Here is a 22,644-nt window from a genome sequence, read left to right as displayed (position 1 = left end):
ATAAAATAAAATAAAATAAAAGGAATATAACTTTAGATGGTTGGTGTCTTGTACTCAAGATCAAGTATTTGTTTCGCTATTCAGTGTCGATCCGGCAATTAGGCTTCTACCCTGCTTTAACTGACCGAAAATTCGCATCTAAGATAACACTTCTGTTTGTTTACCCCCAGTTGCAACCTTATCTTTGTTCATTATTTCAGTCAGCCGGATGCCATGGCGTCGCTCTTTCGGAAGCGCTTTAAATGCTTCTACTGTGGTTCTCGTTCAACACAGTCGCAAAAAGATAAGGTCCGTCAGTGGCAGTGTCGTGAATGTCAAGCAGTGAACTATCTCGACGAAGTACGTTCAGTCGCATTGCCTTTTAACCCCGCGTCATACATGATTCAGAGTCAAGAATAAGAACTAACTCGTACTCGGAATCTAACAGAATGGGGAAATAACCGATCCCCCCGCTACCGAAGCGTCCTTCGAGTCTCGACAACCTCAATACGCCCAACCTCTTTCCCGTACCCAACCAGATCGATCTTCAGATCCCTCAATATTCTGCTCGACATGTCTAAAAAACCAACATCTCCTAACGCAGACCCTGGCGTCCTACCTTCCGCCGCAATCGCATCCGGAATATAAGGTCTATGAGGCTTCCTACCCGGCGTACCGAAAGAGCTTGGAGGAGCGGTACCCCCAAGTGTGCGAAAATTGCGAACCTAGGGTTATCGCGCGGATTAGACAGGCAGGATATGCAGCAAAAGCAGACCATTTACGGCGGATGATGGAACAAAGTCGAGACGGAAGGGCTGTGCGAAATCAACGCAAATGGAGATGGCGGAGCCTCTTCGTTTCTACCGGTGCCGTGGCTTTCTGGACAAGTATTGCTGGTCAACTGTCCTGGAATATCATGGGATGCATAGCCGATATTACACTACCAGCAGAGGATCAACAAACAGCACAGCTGTCGAAGGCCCTTCTTGGGTCCTGCTTGGATGAGGGTCGACTACATCGCCGGGTGCAGAGCGAATGCGCTTTAGCTTTGCAACCATATGCCGGCTTAGCCTTGGTCCTAGGTGTTCTTTCTCTGTGGTGGAACCCGAAGCTGCGTTACAAGGTCGATGGACGATCTGGGCGTATCACCGGAGCGCGTGAGTATTATCGAATCCAGATTGTCACTCTCGTGGTGAGATTTGTTGCATGGACGGCCCTGCAAGATACTTCGATCACCGCCCTCAATCCGAAATTAACGCCGGCCATACATACTTTTATGGCGTTTTTCACGTTGCTTGTGAGAGTTTGCCCTTACCATTAACGGCGGTTCAAGATTGCTAATATAATATAGACTACAATTGCTTCAAGAGCCGCGATTCGATTTTCCACAAGGCCCCTGGTTTCCTGGAATGACAACATCGAGTCTCTAGTGCCTAAGCCGAACGGTAATATAGAGGGTCCGTCACAGAGCTTTTCGAATCTGGAGACATCTATCCCGCAGCTCAGCCAACCCGTGCAGCGGTTCCCAATCGCAAATCTTGCCCCTGCTCGAGCCTTGAGCCCCGAACCTTACAACCCTCCAACCCCCCCTCCAGATCTGGCTGCAGACTTCGATGCCATGGATTGGACCCCATCCTACCAGACCTTACAGTCAAGCTTCCATATTAGCCGCAATCAACCTGGGCCTATTCTAGCACCAGCACCATCTCCATTCCAAGGTCAATTGCCTCCGGCTCCTAAGCCGCCTTCCTGGCAACTGCGCAACCCTAACCCCCAAGCACCGGAAAAACCGGCCGTGAACCCACCCAATCCTTTTCACACCGCGCCTACCTTACACCCGTCGTCAAGTACGCCGCAGAAGAACCCAGACGTAACGAAATTAGCCGATATGGTAATGGCCCCTCCGAGATTCTTCCCTCAGAGTGATCTTCAAGCAGAAACCGGCCTGGAAAGTTTGTTCGATAAGGCATTTTCGATTGCAGATAGCCCAGCAAGGGCCGAAAGAGGTTCAGCAGGGAAAACAGTTGGTCGCGATATTGCTGTTAACAAGCCACTCCATGTCTTGAAGGGCATCCTTTTGGCCGTTTGCTTTGTGTTGTGGACTGGATCCCAGTCTTTTGCTTGGCCGAAAAGTACCATAGAAACAGTTGTGCTGGGACTTAGCTTCCTTGTGGCCGGATTCTCTCTCCTTGATCTATTGATGCGGCCCATGGTTCAGTGGAAAATGACTGATATCTTTCTATCCTTGATCGAATTGGTTGGCTGTGTTTACTTCGCCTTGGTTCGTGCCGGCCAATTCGGTGACCCGACAACATTTGATAAAGCTGGAATCTATCTTGTAGCCTTCTTGGCAGGACAAGAAATGTTTGGCCTACGGTTCATGTTTGGCACTACAAAGCCTGCAGTTGCAGTCCGAGCACCGGCTAAACAAATTATCAAACGGCCAGCTTCACCTCCCTTAATGTCTCGCTCTCTTTCCTCTGCCAGCGGGGATAGGACTCCCACTCGATCGTCCTTCATTTCGCGACCAATGCCGAGCGAAATCGCTTACCAGTCGCCTTCTAAGAAACAGGCCCAGAGCCTTTTGCCTCCAACCACTCTTCAGCCCTTGGACGCGGGCTTCCACTTGCTGAACGGGCCGAGCACCTTCAAGGCGCCCCCGAAACCTGAGTTTCCACCATCACTTCCTAGCTCGTTTTCTACTATAACTCAACCGCAACACCTCGCGTCGTCTTTTGCATCCACGGAGCGTTTTATGTCACCCGCATCCACCACATCTGTCTCGTCGACGGACTACGCCTCCACTATATCAGAATCTCCATCCCCTATATTACCACCTCGCCATAGAACGCCGGGCCCTTCGATAACTGGTCTCAGTCTTGATGATAGTCCGATTCCCGTGAAGAGTCCTGCACCACCTCGTTATTCGCTGCGAAGTCGTCGGCGTCAGTAACGCGGAGGCAAGGATAACTTCATATCTCAAGTCTCTTTTCGATCCCCTTTTTTTCGCTGACAAGATTATTTTATTTTTCCTCCCCTTTGATGATGCCCCATGATGAATTTAGCCGGAAATATTGGTATAGAATATGGCGTCAGCGTTTGATAGTCAGCGGGCTTACAGTTTGTGGCGGCGGGCTTTGTCAGTATTATCATTTAGGGTTATATACATAATTCTTTGCGCTCTACGGAGTAAAAACTTTGCGTATTTTTGGCTTTGTTTCGTTGGGTTTCCTGGGGTCTCTCCTAGCGTGGGAGCACAAATTTCAGATAGTCGCTATTATCACCATTGAAGAAACAAAATCCCTTTCTGGTTATCAGCTGTCAGACCTTGAATGATATGCATGAAGGTATGCATGCCGACTGTTTCGTTGGCCTCGAATGCAACCTTTTCTCAGGGTGCCTTGCTAGTGATTGTCAGCAGATCAGCAGGCAAGAAAAGGGGCAACTTCGGTCCGACTGGTCCGTCCTCCGCCCTCCTTTTTGTTCTTCGAATGGAGAGCAGAAATTCTTTCGATCTGATGAACGCCATGCATGGGCTGTTCCTGGCGATGAGGCTCCCATCACGACCCAGGCCCGTAAGCAGCTGAGCCAAGAAGTTCTGAAAGTGCAGATACGAAGGTTGTCTCGAACTATGAAACCCACCAGGGACCACTTTCATGCTAATTATAGGTGGCTTGGACAACGATAGTCAGTCCAACCACGAATTTTGCTCCACAGCGCTCGCTTATATGGAGACTATCATTTCTCCGAATCCAGGAACGCGACCAGGATCTTCATGAGGCTCAAGGACGGGAAAGTAATCACAGTTTGACTGGGAGCCAGCCCTTCCACGCGAGAATTGCCGAAAAGTATCTTTTCTTCTTCTCTGTGGAATTCGAGAGAAGCCCAAAACTTTTCATGCAGCCGCTAATATGGATCAATGTTTGGTCCGTGCAGGGAGTTTGCTCCCACAGACCGCCAGCATGGATCTTTTACACCGTTCCCCATTGGACAGTACCTCTGATACGAGGAGTAGGGGAAATGAGGCACATTTTTCGCAAAAAGAACGTTTTGACCATATGTGCCTGAGCTATCCGTCATCGAACCGCCGGCCCGATTTGCTCCTCTTTAATTCTCCTCTAATTTTTCACCAGTCCACTTGATTTGCGAAATTCAATGGAATATCTTCGCTGTCAAATGCTGCCGATTTTTCCTCGCAACCATTTTATCAACAAGAATTGGTTGACATGGCAGGACTGCTGAGTGTTCTTGAACCTCGACAACGTTTCTCTCGAAGGGACCGTGAGTCCAAAGACAGTTGCAGGTCAAACGAAGGCAAAGGAGTTTGCATCAAGAAGAAGAAATGTGTGTATTTCCAAGAACTCCGTCTCGAGCGAAATCATTACTAATAGTTTGTTCAAAGGCCCAGGCATCTCAACGAAAGGTCTATGTCCAGATGACGATGACGATGTGCAGGTGAGGACCACCCGCCACTCCATCTGAGATCACCTATTTCTTTCAAAACGAAGAGTATGCTGACTTCGGCAAATAGTGTTGTCTTATTCGTGAGTGCACCGTGCCGCAAGGCAAGGGATATTGCCGGAGTAAGGAGGACAATGGTTGTCCGGGAGGCGAGTTTTTTCCTGGAACCGGGGACGTAAGTTGAAGCTCATGCTCCTCCATTCAAGTGTCGAAGGAAAGAGGATTGACTTGATAACTAACAATAATTCAGCCTTGGCCATGCCCTGGTCCGAATGACATTCAATGCTGTGTCAAAAAAGAAGATATAACTTCCGCGGAACCTAGCACTACACAAAAAACCAAAGATTCCACGAAGACAACGACGGAGACGCGCGAGACATCTTCAAAAATTACTATTACATCAGAATCCTCCGACGAGCCATCCACGACTTCCTCTACTTCTTCCTCCAGTTCTCCTTCTTCTTCTACTTTGACATCCTCCTCTCTTTTTTTCTCAACGGTTACAGTGACACCAAGCCCCGTATCCACTTCATCCATTCCTCAAACAATCTCCTCAACCTCCTTGCTGCCGTCTCAGACGACCACTCAACCAGTCTCCGACTCTAACCGGAAACTATCCAGCGCCCAACTCGGTGGTATAGCAGTCGGTTCTATTGCTGCTGGATTCGCCCTTATCCTATTCATAATATTTATCCTTATGCGCATTGCTCGAGCGAGGCACAACAAGAAGATTGCCCGAGAGGGTACATTGTATCAAACTCAAATGCCATCAGAAATGCCCGATTCAGGATTTGGTTCTAACGCAATTTCGGCTGTTGGTGCAGCAACAATGAGATCAAAAAACAGAACGTATATGAGAATGGGCACGGAATATGATAATGATAAACACTCGCCAGTCGGCAATGGGGCTGGCGAAGGATACGAATTGGAACCAAGGCCGGCATATCGGCCGTTTCGGCCGCATCATGCCGAGGCGATGGTTGAATTGGACGGTTCACCAACTACAAGAGAGAAAGGTAGAAGACACTGGTAGTAGGAAAACGACCATAACTCGTCTTAATCTGGGGGAAGAGCCATTTATTCCTTTTACCTTTTACCTTTTTCGCTCTTTCCCTTCAACATATTTCTACGCACTTGCGGAATGACTCGTTTCACCTTTTTTTTTTCAACTTCAAAGTATATAATTTAAATTTATACCCCCCTTGTTTATCTAACGGGCCCATATAGAGCGACGTTGAGGGCTTTCTCAATCATGATAATATGCAGAGCACTGAATGTCCATTCAATGTCCTAGAGAGTGAAAGCTACATCTCGTGGTTATACGAAATTGGAAACCAGCGCAAATCACTTTGAAATTCTAGAAAAAAAGACCCTTTTGATTTTAAGGCTTCGATGTCTATCATTTTACCATTTCTGAGAACTATGACTCCCCACCAAGGAGCTGCCAGTTGGGGCTTAAGAAAAAAATATCTCTCTGTAGCACACAAGTGTCCATCAGCACATTATATAGCTCCTTAAATTGCGCAGTGAGGATGGCTAAAACGCCGTTTGTATCGTCTTAGGTCTGGGGAGTGCTAGTGGGCTTGTGAGCCGCGTCTTAAGCGAGACGGATATCCCATTTCTTTACGACTGTTGAGATTGTGGTTGTATGCCCGTGGGATGCGTTGGGACGGTCTTAGGCAAACGTGGTAGAAGATTTTTTGCAGTTTCTCTAGCGTTTTGGGCCATCAATGCATCGATGATAACCAAGGCGGCCATGGATTCAACGATTGGTACTGCTCGTGGCACAACACATGGGTCGTGGCGTCCCTTAGCTTCGAGAATACCTTCCTCGAAACCATAGCTTGCTGTGGTTTGAGCTTGGCCAATGGTCGCCGGTGGCTTGAATGCCACGCGGAAGTATATAGAGGCACCATTGGAAATTCCACCCTGGATACCTCCAGAATTGTTTGTCTTTGTAGTGAGGCGCTTGGTGCTTGTCGTGCCATTTCCGCTCTTTACTTCCTCAGTCGTGACGACGAATGGGTCATTGTGGATTGATCCGGGCACTTCACATCCTGCAAAACCAGACCCGATCTCGAATCCCTTGGTTGCAGGGATACTCAACATAGCATGGGCAAGTTTGGCCTCGAGTTTATCGAAACAAGGCTCGCCCAAACCGACAGGAACATTACGAATAACGCAGGTGACTGTTCCTCCAATGCTGTCCTGGCGGTCACGGAAATCCTCAATTATTTTAGTCATGCGTTGGGCAGCTTCAGTATTAGGACATCTAATCGGAACGAAAGAGTCCACCCTCTCTCTGTCAATCGTTTCGACGAGTTTAAGGAATTCTGGGTTTGTAGAGGCACTAGGAGATTCAGGGGTTGAAGGGAAAAGGTGCTCATTTCCGACAGAGGAAACGAATGCGACGATTTCAACACCATGCGACAGTCGAAGGTATTTTTCCGCAATTGCGCCGGCAGCAACGCGACCTGGGACAGAATTAATAAAAATGATCTACGGTAGATACGGAAACGAGGAGTGACATTAGCGGACCTATGGTTTCTCTTGCGCTACTCCGCCCACCGCCGCTGCTGGCCTTCACACCGTACTTTTCCAGATAGGTGAAATCAGCATGGCTAGGTCGTGGATAAATATCCATAGTTTTGCCTCCGTAATCCTTGGGTCTTTGGTCTTCATTTCTCACGACCATACCAATCGGCGTGCCGAGAGTGATTCCAAACTCTGTACCCGATTGGATTTCCACTTTATCTTTCTCATTTCTTGGTGTTGTCAGGGCACTTTGGCCAGGCCTCCGGCGAGTCATTTGGGGTTGAATATCTTCTTCTGTGAGTTCCATCCCAGGCGGGCAGCCATCGACGATGCAGCCGACTGAGCGACAGTGGGATTCACCATAGCTGGAGGTTGTCAGACCGGTGAACATACAAGTTGAAAAGAAAGAAAATACTTACGTGGTGACCCTAAAATATTCTCCGAAAGTTGACATGGGATGGTGGGGTACCTCTTTGGAAGAGTAAAGATATGATTATTGAAGCCAGACAGCGCTTTGGCCTTGCTTTCGCAGATTGCAGCCAAAACTTTTGCTTTTTTGAACTGCGAATAAACACCCAATTGTGAAAAGATGTTTAACGGGCAGAGCTGCTTTCACTCTCAGGTGGGCAAGTGAATGCGGGAGCTCCGATATCGAAGGCCGCGATGACTCAGCCACAATTCAACCTTACCAAAACAGTACTAGCTCCCGCTGCCTTGCTCCAGCCTGCCGGAGCTTCGGAGTCCGCCCAGACTCCGCCAGCCAGAAAAGATCTCCGCCAACGAAAATTCCGCCCTGCGTTCCTTGTCGTCCTCCCGCCCAGATCAATGCTTCCGCTACGCCAATTGCATTGGTCTTTATTTCCCGGAGCACCAACAGGACATGTTCCCAGAATAAAATCCCTCCGCATCGGCTTTCCTGGACGACGCCGGCACGCTTCTCACTCTCCCTCCGCTTTTCCATTCCTCGTTAGCCAGCCTTCTGCTGAACACCAAATCTACCAGTCTTTCAGCACCGATCCATATGTCAATCTCTCAATCGAGAACTTCCTTTACAAACATACCCCGACTGATTCGAAAATCCTTTTCTTATACGTAAACAGTCCAACCGTCGTTATCGGTAGAAATCAAAACCCATGGCTTGAAACGAATCTACATCTCCTTAACCGGGCTAAAGCTCCCAAGAATGTGGTGGAACCCTCATGTACCCCTGTCACTTTATTGCGGCGCAGATCCGGCGGCGGGGCCGTCTTTCATGACGAAGGGAACCTGAATTTCAGTGTGATATGCCCCAAACCTATATTCCACCGCGACAAGCATGCTGAGATGGTTGTTCGGGCTCTACATAAACTTGGAGCCATTAATACGCGTGTCAATACTCGGCATGACATCGTCATGGGTGGGCATTCGTCGGCCCCAGTGCCGCAGAGGGTTGTTCATTTCGATACGGACGACGTCGAGAGCCCACCGGTTCGGGCAACACCCCAGGCTCTAAAGATTTCAGGCTCAGCATACAAGCTGTCAAGCTTTAGGGCATTGCACCATGGCACTTGCTTGGTCGATTCTCCAAACCTGGAATCCATTGGCGCATTCTTGAGGTCACCAGCTCGGCCGTACCTGCATGCGAAGGGCGTTGAAAGTGTAAGATCTCCAATTGGAAATATATCTTCGACTCTCGGCGGCTTGTCGGGATCTCATCTAATGCAGGCGCTGGTCGCCAACATCATGGAGGAATTTGCATTGCTCTATAAGGTCGACCTGGATGCTCTATTCAGTGCCCAGAAGCTACGTGACCGACCCGGCTTCCAGTCTGGTAAAAACTGGTTGGTGGGTGCTGTTACTGCCAACACCAGTGTGGGGGTGAATGAGATTGAAGAAGACATCCGTGACTTCAAGGTGCGTTGCGTCTCCGAGAGATTATTACCCTTCTAGTCAAATGCTGAGAATGGCACCCAAAGTCGCTGGATTGGACATACAATCAATGCCCTCGATTCACCTTTTCCACCTATCCGACAGAAGAGGACCCGCGATTAAGGCCGGGCCTACCGTCTAATCTGCACCCTTCGGTACGTATATCTCCTAAGTCTTTTAAGTTGCTCAATAGAAGCGCCGTCGAGAGATATTGTACTGATGGCTCCGGGCTCTCCCGCACATTTTGATCCAGACCCGCATATTCCTACGGCTAAAATTTGGAAGAATAATCGAGTCTTGCATTTCCATGTCCGACGATCCCGAAACAGCAGATTTCCAATCTCGACGGGTCCATGAAGTCCTCCAGGGGAGGCAGCTTCACGAAATCTTAGACTGGAGACTAGCCCTCAATGGCGTTGCTGATGCATTCGGCTCGTCACAGGATGTCCTGGACCTTAGCGAATGGCTTAATACCAAAATTGGTCGCCGGCCGTCCTAGGAAGAGTATTCCTTCCCGTCTACTCTGACAACGGGCCGGTTCTATCTCGCAGTTACCGTAAAAAAGGTATGCAGTGTAAATTATCATACCCTGTTTTTAGGTATGCATATGCATCTACCAGGAATATGCAGCTACTTGCGACACTCTTTTCTTTTTTCTTTCCGCATCTCCCTTCTCTCAAGACTTGACGGCAATGAAGAAATCAAGATGCATAGATATACAATGGCAACACGTAACATCATCCTAGGTTAGACATATTATTTACAAATGAACAATTCCTATCCGGCTTTGATTCCAGCCTTTAGCATTTTGCGTTAGTTCACTGTTCCAGCAGATCGCCCAGCGCCTTGGCATGTAGTATTGGGATCCGAGCCGCTGGCACGCAACACTGCAGGCAAAGGAAATAGAACCTCTGATAAACCAGGCCGTCTGGACCTCTTCAGGGTTGAGACTAAAACACGAAACATGAAATGTCAAAACATACTCAATACAGATAGATTCGATATATTTCAAAACCAAATTGCCACCAAAACATACACCATGCACAAAGTGTGTATGTACCTACCCGGATATCCAATGCCATGCAAATGTAAGAAATGCAGACTTCCCAAAGGCATTTTCCCTTACCTCATTTATGTTAATTTTCGTCAGTAACGTTATTCTTTTTCGTATCTAGAGAAGTAATATCATTGGTCGTGTCTCGTTCACGATCATTGCCATCGTCGTCGTAATCTAGCGTGTCTTCGTCCCCAACGTTGACGACCCTCAACTTCTCCTTTGGAACGGTAAATGTTACCTGCACCAACCGGCCCTGAGCTGCTGCTTCCACGTCCCAGTCTTCTTCTTCTTCGTCGTCATCTCGCGTCAAATCGGTGGCAGCCGAAATCCTTCCGCCATCGATGCCTCCGTCAAAGGACAGCGTACCGTCATAAGTTTCTCTCCGAAGCAGCGCCGATCTCTCAGCGGAGGATTGCCCAACGTCCCAATCCTTTGCGCCTTTCTTACGCCTCAAAACGGAAGAGTTGGTGCTTACGGCTCTTCGCGGTAGGCCCGCACCCATATCTAAGTGCGCGGATGCGAGTTCCTGGGCGCTATGGAAACTCTTTGTTGGACTGGAACTCGTACTCCGCTCCATGCTCGGAACAAGGTCAGAGCATGGAGAGTTGTTTCTATCGTTTTCGGGCTTCTTCACCAAGCTCAAGGCACGACGAACAGAGCCCACCCATTCCAATGCTTTGTTTTTATTTTGTGTTGGCGGGTCTTTCCTTTCTGACGGGAGCAGGGAGCTGGAGCCAGCCCCAAGCAGCGATCCACTACCCTTCTGTCCATGGCTTTCGAAGGTATACATTCGTTCCAAATATTGCGAAGGAAACGTTGCCCCATCATTCAGCAAGTGTGGTGCAAGATAATCATATGCATGGCTTTGTAATGACAGATTACGGCTCGTTTCATACGATGTATCGCCTGACAGCACAGTCTGGCGAGGCCGAAACACGGGCGCCTGGGCGACCACCTGGTCTAGTCTCATCGAACTCGTTCTGTAGGATGACGTCGACATCGAGGATCTCGATGATTCGGAGAGATTGGATGAGGTTCGGTCCGCTTTATCAGGCGTTTGAGTGGGCCACCCTGAGACTTCACCCAAACCCCAATCGTTAGATCCAAGACTGTGCCTCCGCTCCAATTTAGAGCCATCCCCATTGCGAGACGGGGTAATGGGGGGAGGGAGGCAGGCTTTGATTGGCGATGGAGGATCTTTAAAGGGATCTGATATTACGGAACTCTTACTATCCCTCTTTGTTTCTCTTGAGATGACTGGTTCGATGTTCGCTTCCAAATTATTCTCAGCATGCTCCTCCCCTTCCTCGATAGGATGTATGCTGCGAAATGTCGGAGTCCTTCGGAGATCTTCAGAGAATGTTGCAGGCTGATACGTCCTCGACTGTATTGCCCTTTTCGGGCTCCTGGCAGATGAATCCAACAATAGCCCTGTTCTTTCTGCGATCGACGCCCCATTATCACTCCAGTCATTCCTATTTCCAGGATTAGAGGAATGGCGCGCATATAACTCTACTTTCTTCCTATTCACTTGGACCATGGGTTGATACAGTCCACCAGGGACTTCATCAAGGCTAACATGCGGCCGTTCAGCGCCAAGAGCTAAGTTCCGCAGCTCTTGTTCACGGGCTTTTCGATGAGCTCGTTTATGCCGTGTCCGAACGCAGAAGAGAATAACAATACCGGCGGCGGCGGCGGATAGGCCAACCCCAAGGCCGACCCCCAGGCCAGCTTTCTGGCCCGCAGAGGAAAGCGGTCCCGAGCTATCTCCTGACGAATCAACTTTGGGGGGAGCATAGGATGTAATCCAGGATTCGGATGTGACATTGAACAAGTATAGTTGCGAGGCATCACGAACCCCTAAATTGGATCGCTTTGAAGATCCTGATATTTCATAGCCGCCAATGACAGCCATAATCCCTCCTGGAAGCATAGCTGCTCCGTGGCCAAAAATTCCGGTCCCAGGACGAAGTCCGTTGTTAGAGTCTCTGGGAATGCTCCAAGTCCAATCACCCGAACCGCCGTAATCTTCGCCTAGATGAAGGACTGCCAACTGCGGCTGGGCAGGTACCGTTATATCTCCTACCCACCCACCTAAAATAATGAGCTTATCCCCATCGGGCGCCAAAATAGCTGTGTGTCCGGATCGTGGTTCGATTCCCTCTATACCCTGATCTTTCATGCGGGTAGGCAAATTATCGCTCGGGGAATTAACGGAGACGTAACTCCAACTACCTTCCGGTAATGAGAAAAGAGCAATTCGAGACATATTGAGAAAGGCTTCCTGCGTATGACCACCAATAAGGGCGAAGCTCTGTTGCCGTAGTTGTCTCCCGGATGATGAATTGGAGACTGCCGGGAGCAGCGGGGTCATAGTAAAACCAGCTTCATCAACTGGTGGAGAAAGGTTTGGTAAAACTGAAACCTCATAAACGTTGTCTTCTGATGACTTTGGCGGTTGCAACGAAATCATAGCCCGCGAATAGTTGGCTGCAGAAATCCAAGTCCATGAGTCGTCATTAGCGGCCGTAGGACACATTCCGCCAAACACATAGATGTCTGGAGGCGCCTCGCTTTTTGGATTCGGAAAGGTGATTGCCGCAGCCAAATAGTTTGGCCCTATGGATTCTACCTCCTCGTCACTGTCTCTTTGCATCAAAGACGATTTTGACCATGTCCCGTCACCGTCCGATATTTCCGGATTGGGAGCAAAACGCCATATCTCTGCCCGGCCTGACCGGCAGTCACCAGTATAGACCATGGGAAGACCGTCATTATTCGGAATAGGAACGGTGCTTTTGGCACCATCGTCGGCCGGGGAGGGAGGGTCGGTGCTTGGACCTACGAAACGCGGTGCTGACGCATCGAAAGGGGCCGATATATCCAATGCTTTGAGCTGAAACTCACTCGAGGTAGAAGACTTCGGGGAGAGAACATAAGCTAGAGGGCCATTGTCCCCAGACTGGGTCCAGATATAAGCTGGATTGTAAGGTAGATCCGGGGTCGTACTGCGTGCTATACCAGCGAAAAGCTGAATCAAAGCTCCGGGATAGATATACTTGACCATCATTGTTTTAAGGGGAGAATTTCTGGCCCATTTACTGCGTTGCTACGCCATTATCGGGTGGCGACCGGAGGCGCGACAGTAGATAAGACAGAGTTGGTATCAAACACAGTTGAACTGTATCGAAAGCAAAACCAGTCCAGTGGATCTATGAAGTGTCTCGAGCCCCATATGAGACCTTCGCCAATAGCGCCTTTGACTAACTGACAGTTATTCCAAGAAAGTAAAAGATGTTTGGCATGTAACTATGCCCTTCAACAACTTGTTATCAAGAAACAAGGGGATGGGATGCGAGTATTCTTAGGACGATTGAAGCGGGGCATTTAGTAGAGAGGAAGATGTGGGCGGCAGTAGTGTCCAGCGCTCGATAACTTCTCTTCGAGCGGAAACCCGCCGGCTCAGCTCCGTGAAGATGTATCATAGCGTGCTCCCGACGGTCCAATGCAATTGTTTGCTGTCAACAACCGGGGGAGATGTTGCGCAGCAACGGAGAGCGCCAAGACATTCTCGACACGAACGGTGGACTCCGGTCTCAAATCTTACGCTAATCCATATATGGTTAGACCAGGACTGGTTATGTAATTCGGCGAGTGACACCAGCAGGGCCCTTTGGTGGTGGAAAGGTCGCTGGCTCGCTGCAGCTGGCAGATGATCGTGCCGTCGTCTAGAATGACTTGATCCTAGCTCCTGGTGGCAAGGGTGAATAGAATTCCGTGCCGGCGCGCATATTCACTTGAAGAGGCTTTGATGGTGTCGGTTGCCCACCCCTCCTTCAATGTGGTCAGAAACCTTGATCTTGAGCGCTTCATCATCCCCGCGAGAAGGCTGCCGTCAACGAATGCCTTGTGTGGCGTGGTAACTATGTGAACGTATTCTCCTCATTTCGCCTAATAGGCAGAAAGCTTCTGCTGATAAATCTTTTTAAACAACCTCGCTGACGTCAGTGGAACCGCAGTCGCTTCCATCCAGATCCGCCCTGATAACTTATCCGAGTTGCCGTCAAGGTTCTCGTACATCATATGCTCATGAAACTTCCGCATCCGTCCGTTCAACACCTGAGAGTCAGATTACACATACTCAGTGGGACTCGTATCTGATAACATCTTTCTGGTGATGATGGACTTTGGGGCACTGGGATATCTTCAGAAGTACGGAGAAGGCCCTGTTAAATAGTACTGCACGCTCCCTATGACCCTTATGCAAGGGCAACGCGTGGTTACCCACTCACAAGTATGTAGAGAATTGCACCCGAGTGAGGACAGTGCTGATAGGCCGGGCAGGATTTGGAGTGAGCTGCGAGCAACTCCCGTAACTAGAAAGGTACACTCCGTACGGAATACATACATGAACCTGTGGAGTTGGCTTGCCGTGGGCGGCTTGGGCTGGTATGGGCCGGCCCATTTTCCTCATTGCGAGCGTGTACTCCGTCCATTGCCACCAAATTTCACATGTGGACCGCGTGGTGCAAAATACACTCCCTCCAATCACCGCTGACATTCCTCTCTTTTTCCTTTGCGGCAGCCACTGACATACTTCTAGTCCCCCAGGGCTGAATGTCAGAACAGGCCATGCGAGAGTACAGAGATGTTGTAACCCCGAGCTTTGCGGAGTAGAGACTTCTAAAACTTTACCGACGTAGCGCCTCGATTTTATTTTTAACCTTGCTATTGAGCTGATTCGTCACAAGACGAATTTTATCATCCCCCAGACTATCGCATAGAACGACCTCGCCTCCCGGGGTAAAATTGAGGTCTTAGTGCTCTACTGTTTTAGTGCTAACAATTTCCCCATCGTCCACCATTTTCTCCATCTCACATTATTACGACGGGACGATCAGAAGCAAAGTATCCGTGCGGAATCGAATGATTTCCAACGCTTGACAATGTTTTGACGCATGGCTAATGTCCGTGCTGGACATTGGACCCGCCAATTCATTTCGGTGGCGGCTGAACCGCCAAAAAAGAAAATATGGAACGAGGTCAAAACTCAGGTGGGAGGCAGGCTTGTCTCCATGTGGACTAGCGCGACCGCAAGTCGAGTTGGAAGATTCGGGAGCTTGTAACCGTGTGACGGGCTATCTCAAACCATGTTACTAGCGCCGTTTCTGGGTAATCTACTTTGTTGGGAGTGGATCTTTTCCTTGGAAGTTGGATCCGAACCAACCCTGCGCCTTTTGGGATGAGCCTTTGAGAGTGAGCGAAGATACTCACAGGGTATCTTCTCCTGCTTGTTTCTCTTAAGATGTCGAACACGGAGGCAAGATGCTTGAAGTGAACTCCCCGTGAAAATCTTCCTCGCGAAGGGCTTTACAAAATAAAGAAAAAAAACAAAAGAGCCATCACAGCGCAAAAGTCTCAGTGTAGCTATTTCTTTCAAGGGTCTCTCTGGAAATAAATATCTCAATAAATAAAAAGGCCTTCAAGGCAAAAGGTAGTGAAAGGCCGTTGGCTCTTTACTCCGTAGATATATCCGCTATTCCACACAACTAGTTTCGCCAACAGCAGCGAGTTAGCTTTCATGAGCGACAGGCTCAACAGATCAATCATGAGGCGCCCCGTTCGGAGACAGGCGCCCATTAAGCGTGGCCTCGGGCTTAAGTGCCACCCCGAGCACCGGAGACCGGAGGGCTTGGAGCCAAGACGTGAGATTCTGAATTTTGTTCCAACGGCCTGGATTCAAAAGCCCGGAAATGTCTTTTCGCCGCATATGGAAAGCTCGCACTGGGAAGATGAAGTTGAGATATTCATTTCGCGTGTTTCCGCATTGTGCACGGCCTGATCCTTTCAAGGGTTTCATTCTTGACCGTGTAGGAGTTATTAGGAGCCAAATTTGTGGAAAGGAGGTCCTCCCGATCAGGGCGAAAAGCCTTTCGTGTGGTTGAAATAACCTTGACGATCTGGCTCTTGCTCATGGGTCCTGGTGGAGAAAGGCCACTTTGTTTCAAGTCCAAAGACTGGAACAGGGGCAGGAACCCATAAAAATTAGCCCACGGATCACGATATTTGAGATTTGCGCCTTCTTACAGAAAAGGACGCGGTATGAGTATTTTCTCAAAAACCAAAAGTTTGCTTGATGTCGGGACAGGGATCAAGGGGGCAGGCCATCTTTCCTCGCGGGCGACTGGTTGGAACTTTGGTGAGGTCTTGGGGGTGCTTGGGCCGCCCAACTTGCATATGTACAGAGCATTCCACTCCAAGTTCCTACCTGGACACACACCCACATATGCAGACTACACACCCACGGTTTTTCAGTTCAACCAGATCTGACGGCTGCCGAAACATGTAAGAGTGCGTGTGAAAAGAGGAATAGGCGAGTCATTAGGAACTTGCGACTTGATGTATATGTCTTGGGTCCGTCCTTATCGGTATCCTTCAGCAAGGATGCCCCAGCAGCCCGGCAAGGTGGTGATTCCGCGCCGCGAGTCCGAGCGAGAGGGTCCATACTAGCCACTTGCCAGACCCGGTCTCCTGCAAGTCACTTGTCTTGGCTCCGTTGATCCTGACTGGTTGCTTTTTTGGTTGGCCCCTGCTCACAAATTTGAGATGGAATTCAGATCAGCAAGTCGAAACAAGTCTAAACTTCCACACCATCTGGTGTCCACCCACGTCGAGTTTGAGAAAGCGCTCAACCACCACCACCACTTTTGAGAGGATCGAACACCGAGTAACGCCCGGATGGAGCGGCTCACGATGCCATTGTGCGTTGGGTGGACGGGCCGGTTGCTGGATGATATGAGCACGAGAATTCCGTAGAGAACGAAGTGTTCCGGAGCCAAGGGTCGAATAACTTGCCCCTGCCGTGTGTCTGGACTGATAAATGCACAACTACGTCAGGAGAAGCCGATGAATCCCCTTCTTCCCTCCCCTCCGCGGCTTGAGGATATGGATACCCTCCAGACTGCCCAACACTTTTCGTTGTCTCTCAAGGGCAGATCGGAGAGAATGTGGAGGGAACTGAAAACTGGCCATCGTTCTGCTCATACTGTCATCTGCCCAGACTGCCAGTTCCTCATCGTTCGCCAGACGCAAGGCAACGGCTGAGCACAGGAGGAGAGGCCTCCCCAATCCCAAGCCGTCCGCGGTGCTGTGACGCCCGGTAACCCCCTTTACCGAGCATGGTTACTAGCGTTACAGACCCGTACCAGCATTACTAGCGGGAACAGGGTTGGGCACAGGCAGCCAATCATGGCGCGCTGCCCGGTGCCCACCCACCGTGCCAATGGCGACGAGGAACCGGGCTGGGGATCCCCTCTCGCAGCAGCAGACCTCGTCGCAGCGGGAAAAAAAATACATCAAGATTCATAACGCCCACTCTTAATTCCAGGAGTAACCTCGAGTATTGCCCGAACCTCCAAGAACATTTCCTCCTTCACCTTCACTGTAAATTTTGTGGTCCTTTCACATACTGTTTTCTTAACTTACACATTCCCCATCTTACTTTATCATCTCCTTTCTGTCCTTTTTTTCCCCCTTCTTTCGATTGTGTGTTGCAGACCACCTCCCTGCCCAACAGCTTCGACCATCCGCCGATCAGCGCAGCTCGACCAACCCTCACTCCATTGCTCCACCGCACGTTTATTCCATTGTATGCCGTCTTCGATTCAATTGTCCACCACCGTTCGTGTCTTGGCCAAATTGGGGCATTGGGATCGAGAGGGGCTCCAGACGCCACTTGACCTGCATGCGATGGACGCCCAAGCTCTCCCAAACTGAGTGCACGAAGGCACGCATAGATAGCAGTCTTGTGGAGATGAGGACCATAGTAGATGTTCCTGGAAGGTAATACAGCGAACAGTGGCAGCAGTCCCGTTTGTGCCGGAGCCCTTTCGCCAATGATCTTCTTGCATCGTTGACCTGGACTGCGAGTCATTTCGATATCGGCATCAACCGAACCCACACCACGACGCACCGACATCATGGAGCCACGGCAGGGGCCCGCCAGAAAGCCTGGTGATGAATGGGATGGTCGAGGAAGGCCTCGAAGGCAGCGAGCCTCCCGCCACGCCCGTAGTGAGTCAGAGAACGAGGCGTTGGACACTTCCGACAGAAACCTGTCGACGTGGCAATCGTCGATTATGAGTCCAATCTCAAGGCAGATTTCCAACACGATAACGAGACAGAGAAGCCTGCAGTCCGAGGCACGTCCAGAGGAACGCAGGGGTTTATCGCAGAAATTTAATCTTTTTCCGTACCGACCCCATTCCTCCAACACCTCAAGACCCGCTTCGACAAGCACCTCCTCGAGTTCTCTCCGTTCCCTGACCGACCCGGTGGGCGTCGATGGGCGCCCTGATAATCGATCGATCCCGACGACAGGTTCATCGCCCAACTCGAGCACCCCTCGAGCTATCGAAGGAAGCCAACCGGTGCCACTTAGCCCATTGTCCGAGATCCCGCCCTCCTCCCGTCCTAATGATGTATATACAGACGATTTTCCCGTATATCCTGATCAATCCTATGCAGTCCTGCAAAGACAGCAATACCCTCCACCCCACCCACCTCCTCTCCTTCGCTCCCGCAGTTCCTATCCTTCCCATCACACCAGATCGTCTCAATCACAAGGCCAGATTTGGGCTCAGGAATTCACCGACCGCGGACAAACATCACGAACAGCAGGGAATACACCCATATCAAGCCCTGGACTCTTCTCTACTCACCTCTCTTCGTCTATGGGGTCCGAAGATGGTGGTATCCACACCTCACACCTCCACCCTACTCATCTTCAGGAACCTAAAGAGTAAGCTCCTGTATTTTCAACTGGTTGCTTTTATCTTCGTGCTTTACTAATCATGGTCTGATGATAAATTAGAACCCATACAGTTGAGGTCGACCGTGACCTGCTTACAGGAAATAAACTGATCAACGAGTACGAGATCCTTGATGAGCTAGGCAGAGGCGAGCATGGCAAAGTCAAACTCGGTCGTCACATGAAAACCGGACAGAGGGTCGCAATTAAGATCGTTCAGCGTTATTCAAAACGTCGCCGCTTGGGGAAACTCGGAAATCCGGAGGACAAGGTGAAGAAAGAAGTCGCCATTCTCAAGAAGGCCCGTCACCCGAACGTTGTAAGCCTTCTAGAGGTCATCGATGATCCAAACCGGCAAAAGGTCTACATCGTGCTCGAATATGTTGAAAACGGCGAGATCGTCTGGCGAAAAAAGGGGCTCAGAGAAATCGTAAATGTTGATAAACGTCGGCTACACCGAGAGAAGCAAGGCCTAGCGGAATCTCCCTCTTTCCTTGAAGAGAGCCAACAGTATGTGAAGACAATGCAAATGCGCCGACAGCGGAGGGAAGCGATACGCAAGAAGAAACGGTCACTATCGACAAAAATGGCCGGAATTCCCGCGTGGAGCCTGGAACACGGAGGCGAATCTGATGATGAACTGGGACCCGAATACTCGATGCCTTCCCTTACGGCCACTTCCACTGCCCAGGAACGCCCAAGTACATCACTTTCTCCTAGCCAGTCACTCTCGTCTACAAGCGAACTCGAGAGACGTATTCGCGAGTCTGCTTTAGCCGCCGTTGAGGGTAGCATGTACGGGGCCTACGCATCAGATCCTTCTTTGGAAAGGAGGTTTAGCACAACATCGAGTATTTTAGCTTATCAGTCCTCGGAATCAGATTGGTTATCCGACGATGATGATATGGCCTATGTTCCTTGTCTTACCATTTCCGAAGCACGTTCCGCTTTTCGAGATGCAGTTTTGGGTTTGGAATATCTCCATTATCAAGGAATCATACATCGAGATATCAAGCCAGCCAACCTTCTGGTGACATCAACCCATGTTGTAAAGATATCGGACTTTGGCGTCTCCTATCTTGGCCGGCCCATCAGGGACGACGATGAAGAACAAGTCGCAGAAACTGATGCCACTGAGCTGGATGATGCCCGTGAACTGTCAAAGACTGTTGGAACCCCCGCTTTCTACGCACCCGAGCTTTGCTATACAGGTACCGAATTTGAGGATACAATCGGCAAGGTGCCTAGGATCACAGGCGCAATAGATGTTTGGTCGTTGGGTGTTACTCTGTACGGAATGGTTTTTGGAAGGCTCCCCTTTCTTGCTGATGACGAGTTTGGCCTCTTTCACAACATTGTGAAAAACGATGTTTTCATCCCAAGGCAACGTCTGAAACCCGTCGAGGCCGAAATCTGTTCAACCGAGTTGCCTACGGTTATGAACAGTAATAAGCGGACTGAAGACGAGCTTACCTATGAACCGATAGATGGTGAACTCCGAGACCTTCTCAGACGCCTTCTTGAGAAAGATCCTACGAAACGTATCACATTGAAAGAGATCAAGCATCACCCTTGGGTACTTCAAGATATACAAGATCCGAGAGTCTGGGTGGAGCAGACCGACCCTGGGTATCAGAGCAAGGGCAAGAGGATTGAAGTTTCTAACGAGGAAGTGACACGAGCTGTCACGAAGCTACCGTTTATAGAACGAGTAAGATCAAATGTCGCACGCTGGGGAGGCAATATCTTTGGTCGTTCGAGGGAAAGTAGAAGAAGGGCTCCGAGTTCCGTGACTTCTCCCGATGTTCAGTCCGCTTCATCTTCGAGTTTGACAATTGGCAAAGATATAATACGAGAATTGCGGCGATCGAGCCTGAAAGGCGATGAAGTTACATCGCGGACGCCGAAACTTAGCAGAGAGAGCGACCATCCTCTGTCTCAGAGTGTAGTCGCCAGCCCTGTTCGTGAAAGCGGTGATGGATACTTTAGCCAAGATCATGCTAGATCTTCCGACCGTCGCTCTCCAGATCGAGACTCGCGGCCGGACCTACCAGAACGCAGCACATCCACCTTCTCCAATGCCGCGTCCATAAAAACGATTAGGCCCACAAAACCTGAGCCAATGCCCGCCCAACATGATATGTCCTCTTCGTTCATTTCTGAACCAAGCGCATCGGCGAATATAAGCGGGATATTTGGTGGAGCGGGTCGAAAGCTCGTCAGGAGTCTGCACCTTAGTGAAAGGCGCCGAGACAAGTCGCCCTTTTCGGACACCTCTTCATTTGATGGTGATGGCCATGGCTCTCCAAGTGTAGCTGTCACTACTGCTTCTGCAACTGGCCATGTGGAATCCCCCGATATCCGAGACTCTACATTGGCCCACGCCGACATCATCGAAGATTGGAGCGCTACCGTTCGGCCACCCGCTCGACACAGACGAAGCGTATCACACCAGTGTATCCAAGGAGCTCCAGTTGAGCCTTTTCGACTGACTTCAGATTCGCTTCAACGGCATCGTGCCCAAGGGAACACTGCCCTTCATGTGAACACGGGATTGGCTCTCGACTCGCAGAATAAGAATCGTGGTCAAATATTTTTTCCGAAGGAGACTGATTCCGACCAAGGGGAACGAGAGCAAGCGGGCACAGATAAGCCTCTGCGACCAATGACCTCGCCTCCTTCTGCTATCACCATTTCTTCGTCATCGGCAGATGATTTGACAAGTGGGATGTCTTATTGCGCGTCCCATCCCAGCATACCGTCTGTTGTCTCCGGGGCATCGTCTATTTCAAATGATGGGTTTCACGCGTACGGTGGAGAATACGAAAGGGATCCTGACAAAGTACCTCCCCTTCTTCGCACTGCAGAGACGGTCACGACTTCAAAGCGCTCGTATGAACGTCCCCATGAAGATGAACTGAAGTACGATTGCGACGATGAAGGCGACGGAGACAGCAGCGACGAAGGAATCACCTTCGGCAGGAAAAGGTCCAAATCCACTGTCGAGAGATCGACAGATGACTGCATGACATAATGATCCACTCACTCCTTTTGCTTTCTATGTGGCCGATTCACAGCGTTTTTGCTATTCATAATTTCGCTGCCGTGTATACGTTTTTCACCTTGCAGATGGCCGTTTCTCGTCATCTCCCGACCTCTCATCTACCATCATCGACCCTTACCTCCCCGCTCGGCCCCAGTCTACATACCCACTCCGGTTAAAGTCGCCAAAGCGGTTTCGAAATACTTAAAAAAGCGCTGGGCGATGTGTCCTGCTGTGGATTTTTTCCACTTTTTCTTTCCTTCTAGACATATTACATATTTTATCACCTTAATTTCTCGATCAAGCCAATAAGAAAAAGTGGATCCGGGTGGTTCAAATTCTCTTTGGCCCTGTTTATTCCCCGCTTCTATTCGGAGGTCCTATTTTTGTCCAGATTCCCTTTCTTTTTAGTTGGAAGACGGAAGAAGGTTTGGGGCGGGTTATATTATCTTCTGTGATCGGACTTGGAGCATCATCATTGGGCATAAACTTCTTTGAATTGCCTTTCATTTTTTTTTTTTTTTTTTCATTTTGCGTTCGACGTCTGGCATTTTGGAAGTTGGATACCTCTTCGTTGTTTTGCATCTAGTTGTCTATATATTTTTTGAGAGCATTTCAGGTAAATCAATTGTGGAAGTGTGAAATTGTACAAAGTATTAAATCTCAGCCCAATAGTACATTCCAAAGGTCCAAACCCGAACCACCTCTCATGTTATTCCTCCTTCCGTGTCACAGCCTTCCTGCGAACTAGGCCATCTATATCCCTATTGGACATCCCATACACATCAGCCAGGGCCTTCACTCAGCTCAGAGAGCATGGCAGCAAACCAATAATAGGACACACAATATCCT

At 49.6% G+C, this 22,644-nt stretch overlaps 6 protein-coding genes across 6 annotated transcripts; 4 read left to right on the top strand and 2 right to left on the bottom strand.

The window, feature by feature from the left end:
- Positions 1–213: 213 nt before the first annotated feature.
- On the top strand, positions 214–2,932 carry D8B26_003478 (uncharacterized protein; the record flags this gene model as incomplete). The annotated part of the gene is made up of 3 exons (XM_003068281.1): positions 214–339; positions 428–1,276; positions 1,331–2,932. 3 exons carry the CDS (start codon positions 214–216, stop codon positions 2,930–2,932), a joined length of 2,577 nt encoding a protein of 858 aa, XP_003068327.1.
- Positions 2,933–4,197: 1,265 nt separating this feature from the next.
- Positions 4,198–5,547, top strand: D8B26_003477 (uncharacterized protein). Its single transcript, XM_066124158.1, has 4 exons — positions 4,198–4,323; positions 4,382–4,434; positions 4,511–4,615; positions 4,691–5,547. Exons 1-4 carry the CDS (start codon positions 4,206–4,208, stop codon positions 5,471–5,473), a joined length of 1,059 nt encoding a protein of 352 aa, XP_065980236.1. The 5' UTR covers positions 4,198–4,205; the 3' UTR covers positions 5,474–5,547.
- Positions 5,548–5,803: 256 nt separating this feature from the next.
- On the bottom strand, positions 5,804–7,567 carry ARO2 (bifunctional chorismate synthase/riboflavin reductase [NAD(P)H] aro2). The gene is made up of 3 exons (XM_003068283.2): positions 7,395–7,567; positions 6,979–7,340; positions 5,804–6,914 (listed from the first exon to the last, which is right to left on the bottom strand). The coding sequence occupies exons 1-3, from the start codon at positions 7,427–7,429 to the stop codon at positions 6,064–6,066; spliced, it is 1,248 nt and encodes a 415-aa protein (XP_003068329.1). The 5' UTR covers positions 7,430–7,567; the 3' UTR covers positions 5,804–6,063.
- A 71-nt stretch (positions 7,568–7,638) lies between these two features.
- Positions 7,639–10,005, top strand: AIM22 (Biotin/lipoate A/B protein ligase; the record flags this gene model as incomplete). Its single annotated transcript, XM_003068284.2, has 3 exons — positions 7,639–8,868; positions 8,931–9,038; positions 9,137–10,005. 3 exons carry the CDS (start codon positions 7,639–7,641, stop codon positions 9,380–9,382), a joined length of 1,584 nt encoding a protein of 527 aa, XP_003068330.2. The 3' UTR covers positions 9,383–10,005.
- A 14-nt stretch (positions 10,006–10,019) lies between these two features.
- D8B26_003474 (uncharacterized protein) lies at positions 10,020–13,010 on the bottom strand (the record flags this gene model as incomplete). The annotated part of the gene is made up of 1 exon (XM_003068285.2): positions 10,020–13,010. One exon carries the CDS (start codon positions 13,008–13,010, stop codon positions 10,020–10,022), a length of 2,991 nt encoding a protein of 996 aa, XP_003068331.1.
- Positions 13,011–17,919: 4,909 nt separating this feature from the next.
- D8B26_003473 (uncharacterized protein) lies at positions 17,920–21,783 on the top strand (the record flags this gene model as incomplete). Its single annotated transcript, XM_003068286.2, has 2 exons — positions 17,920–18,740; positions 18,813–21,783. 2 exons carry the CDS (start codon positions 17,920–17,922, stop codon positions 21,781–21,783), a joined length of 3,792 nt encoding a protein of 1,263 aa, XP_003068332.1.
- Between the last annotated feature and the right edge of the window lie 861 nt (positions 21,784–22,644).

The sequence above is a fragment of the Coccidioides posadasii genome, chromosome 2 (assembly GCF_018416015.2).
Source record: "Coccidioides posadasii str. Silveira chromosome 2, complete sequence".
Lineage (NCBI taxonomy): Eukaryota > Fungi > Ascomycota > Eurotiomycetes > Onygenales > Onygenaceae > Coccidioides > Coccidioides posadasii.
This window is presented reverse-complemented; position numbering and strand designations above follow the sequence as displayed.

Coding starts and splice junctions, on each gene's coding strand:
- D8B26_003477 (XM_066124158.1), top strand. CDS start 4,206: ATGGCAGGACTGCTGAGTGTTCTTGAACCTCGACAACGTTTCTCTCGA. Junction 4,324..4,381: donor TTGCATCAAGAAGAAGAAAT/GTGTGTATTTCC, acceptor GTTTGTTCAAAG/GCCCAGGCATCTCAACGAAA. Junction 4,435..4,510: donor ATGACGATGACGATGTGCAG/GTGAGGACCACC, acceptor TTCGGCAAATAG/TGTTGTCTTATTCGTGAGTG.
- ARO2 (XM_003068283.2), bottom strand. CDS start 7,429: ATGTCAACTTTCGGAGAATATTTTAGGGTCACCAC. Junction 7,341..7,394: donor GAATATTTTAGGGTCACCAC/GTAAGTATTTTC, acceptor GACAACCTCCAG/CTATGGTGAATCCCACTGTC. Junction 6,915..6,978: donor TAGCGCAAGAGAAACCATAG/GTCCGCTAATGT, acceptor ATTCTGTCCCAG/GTCGCGTTGCTGCCGGCGCA.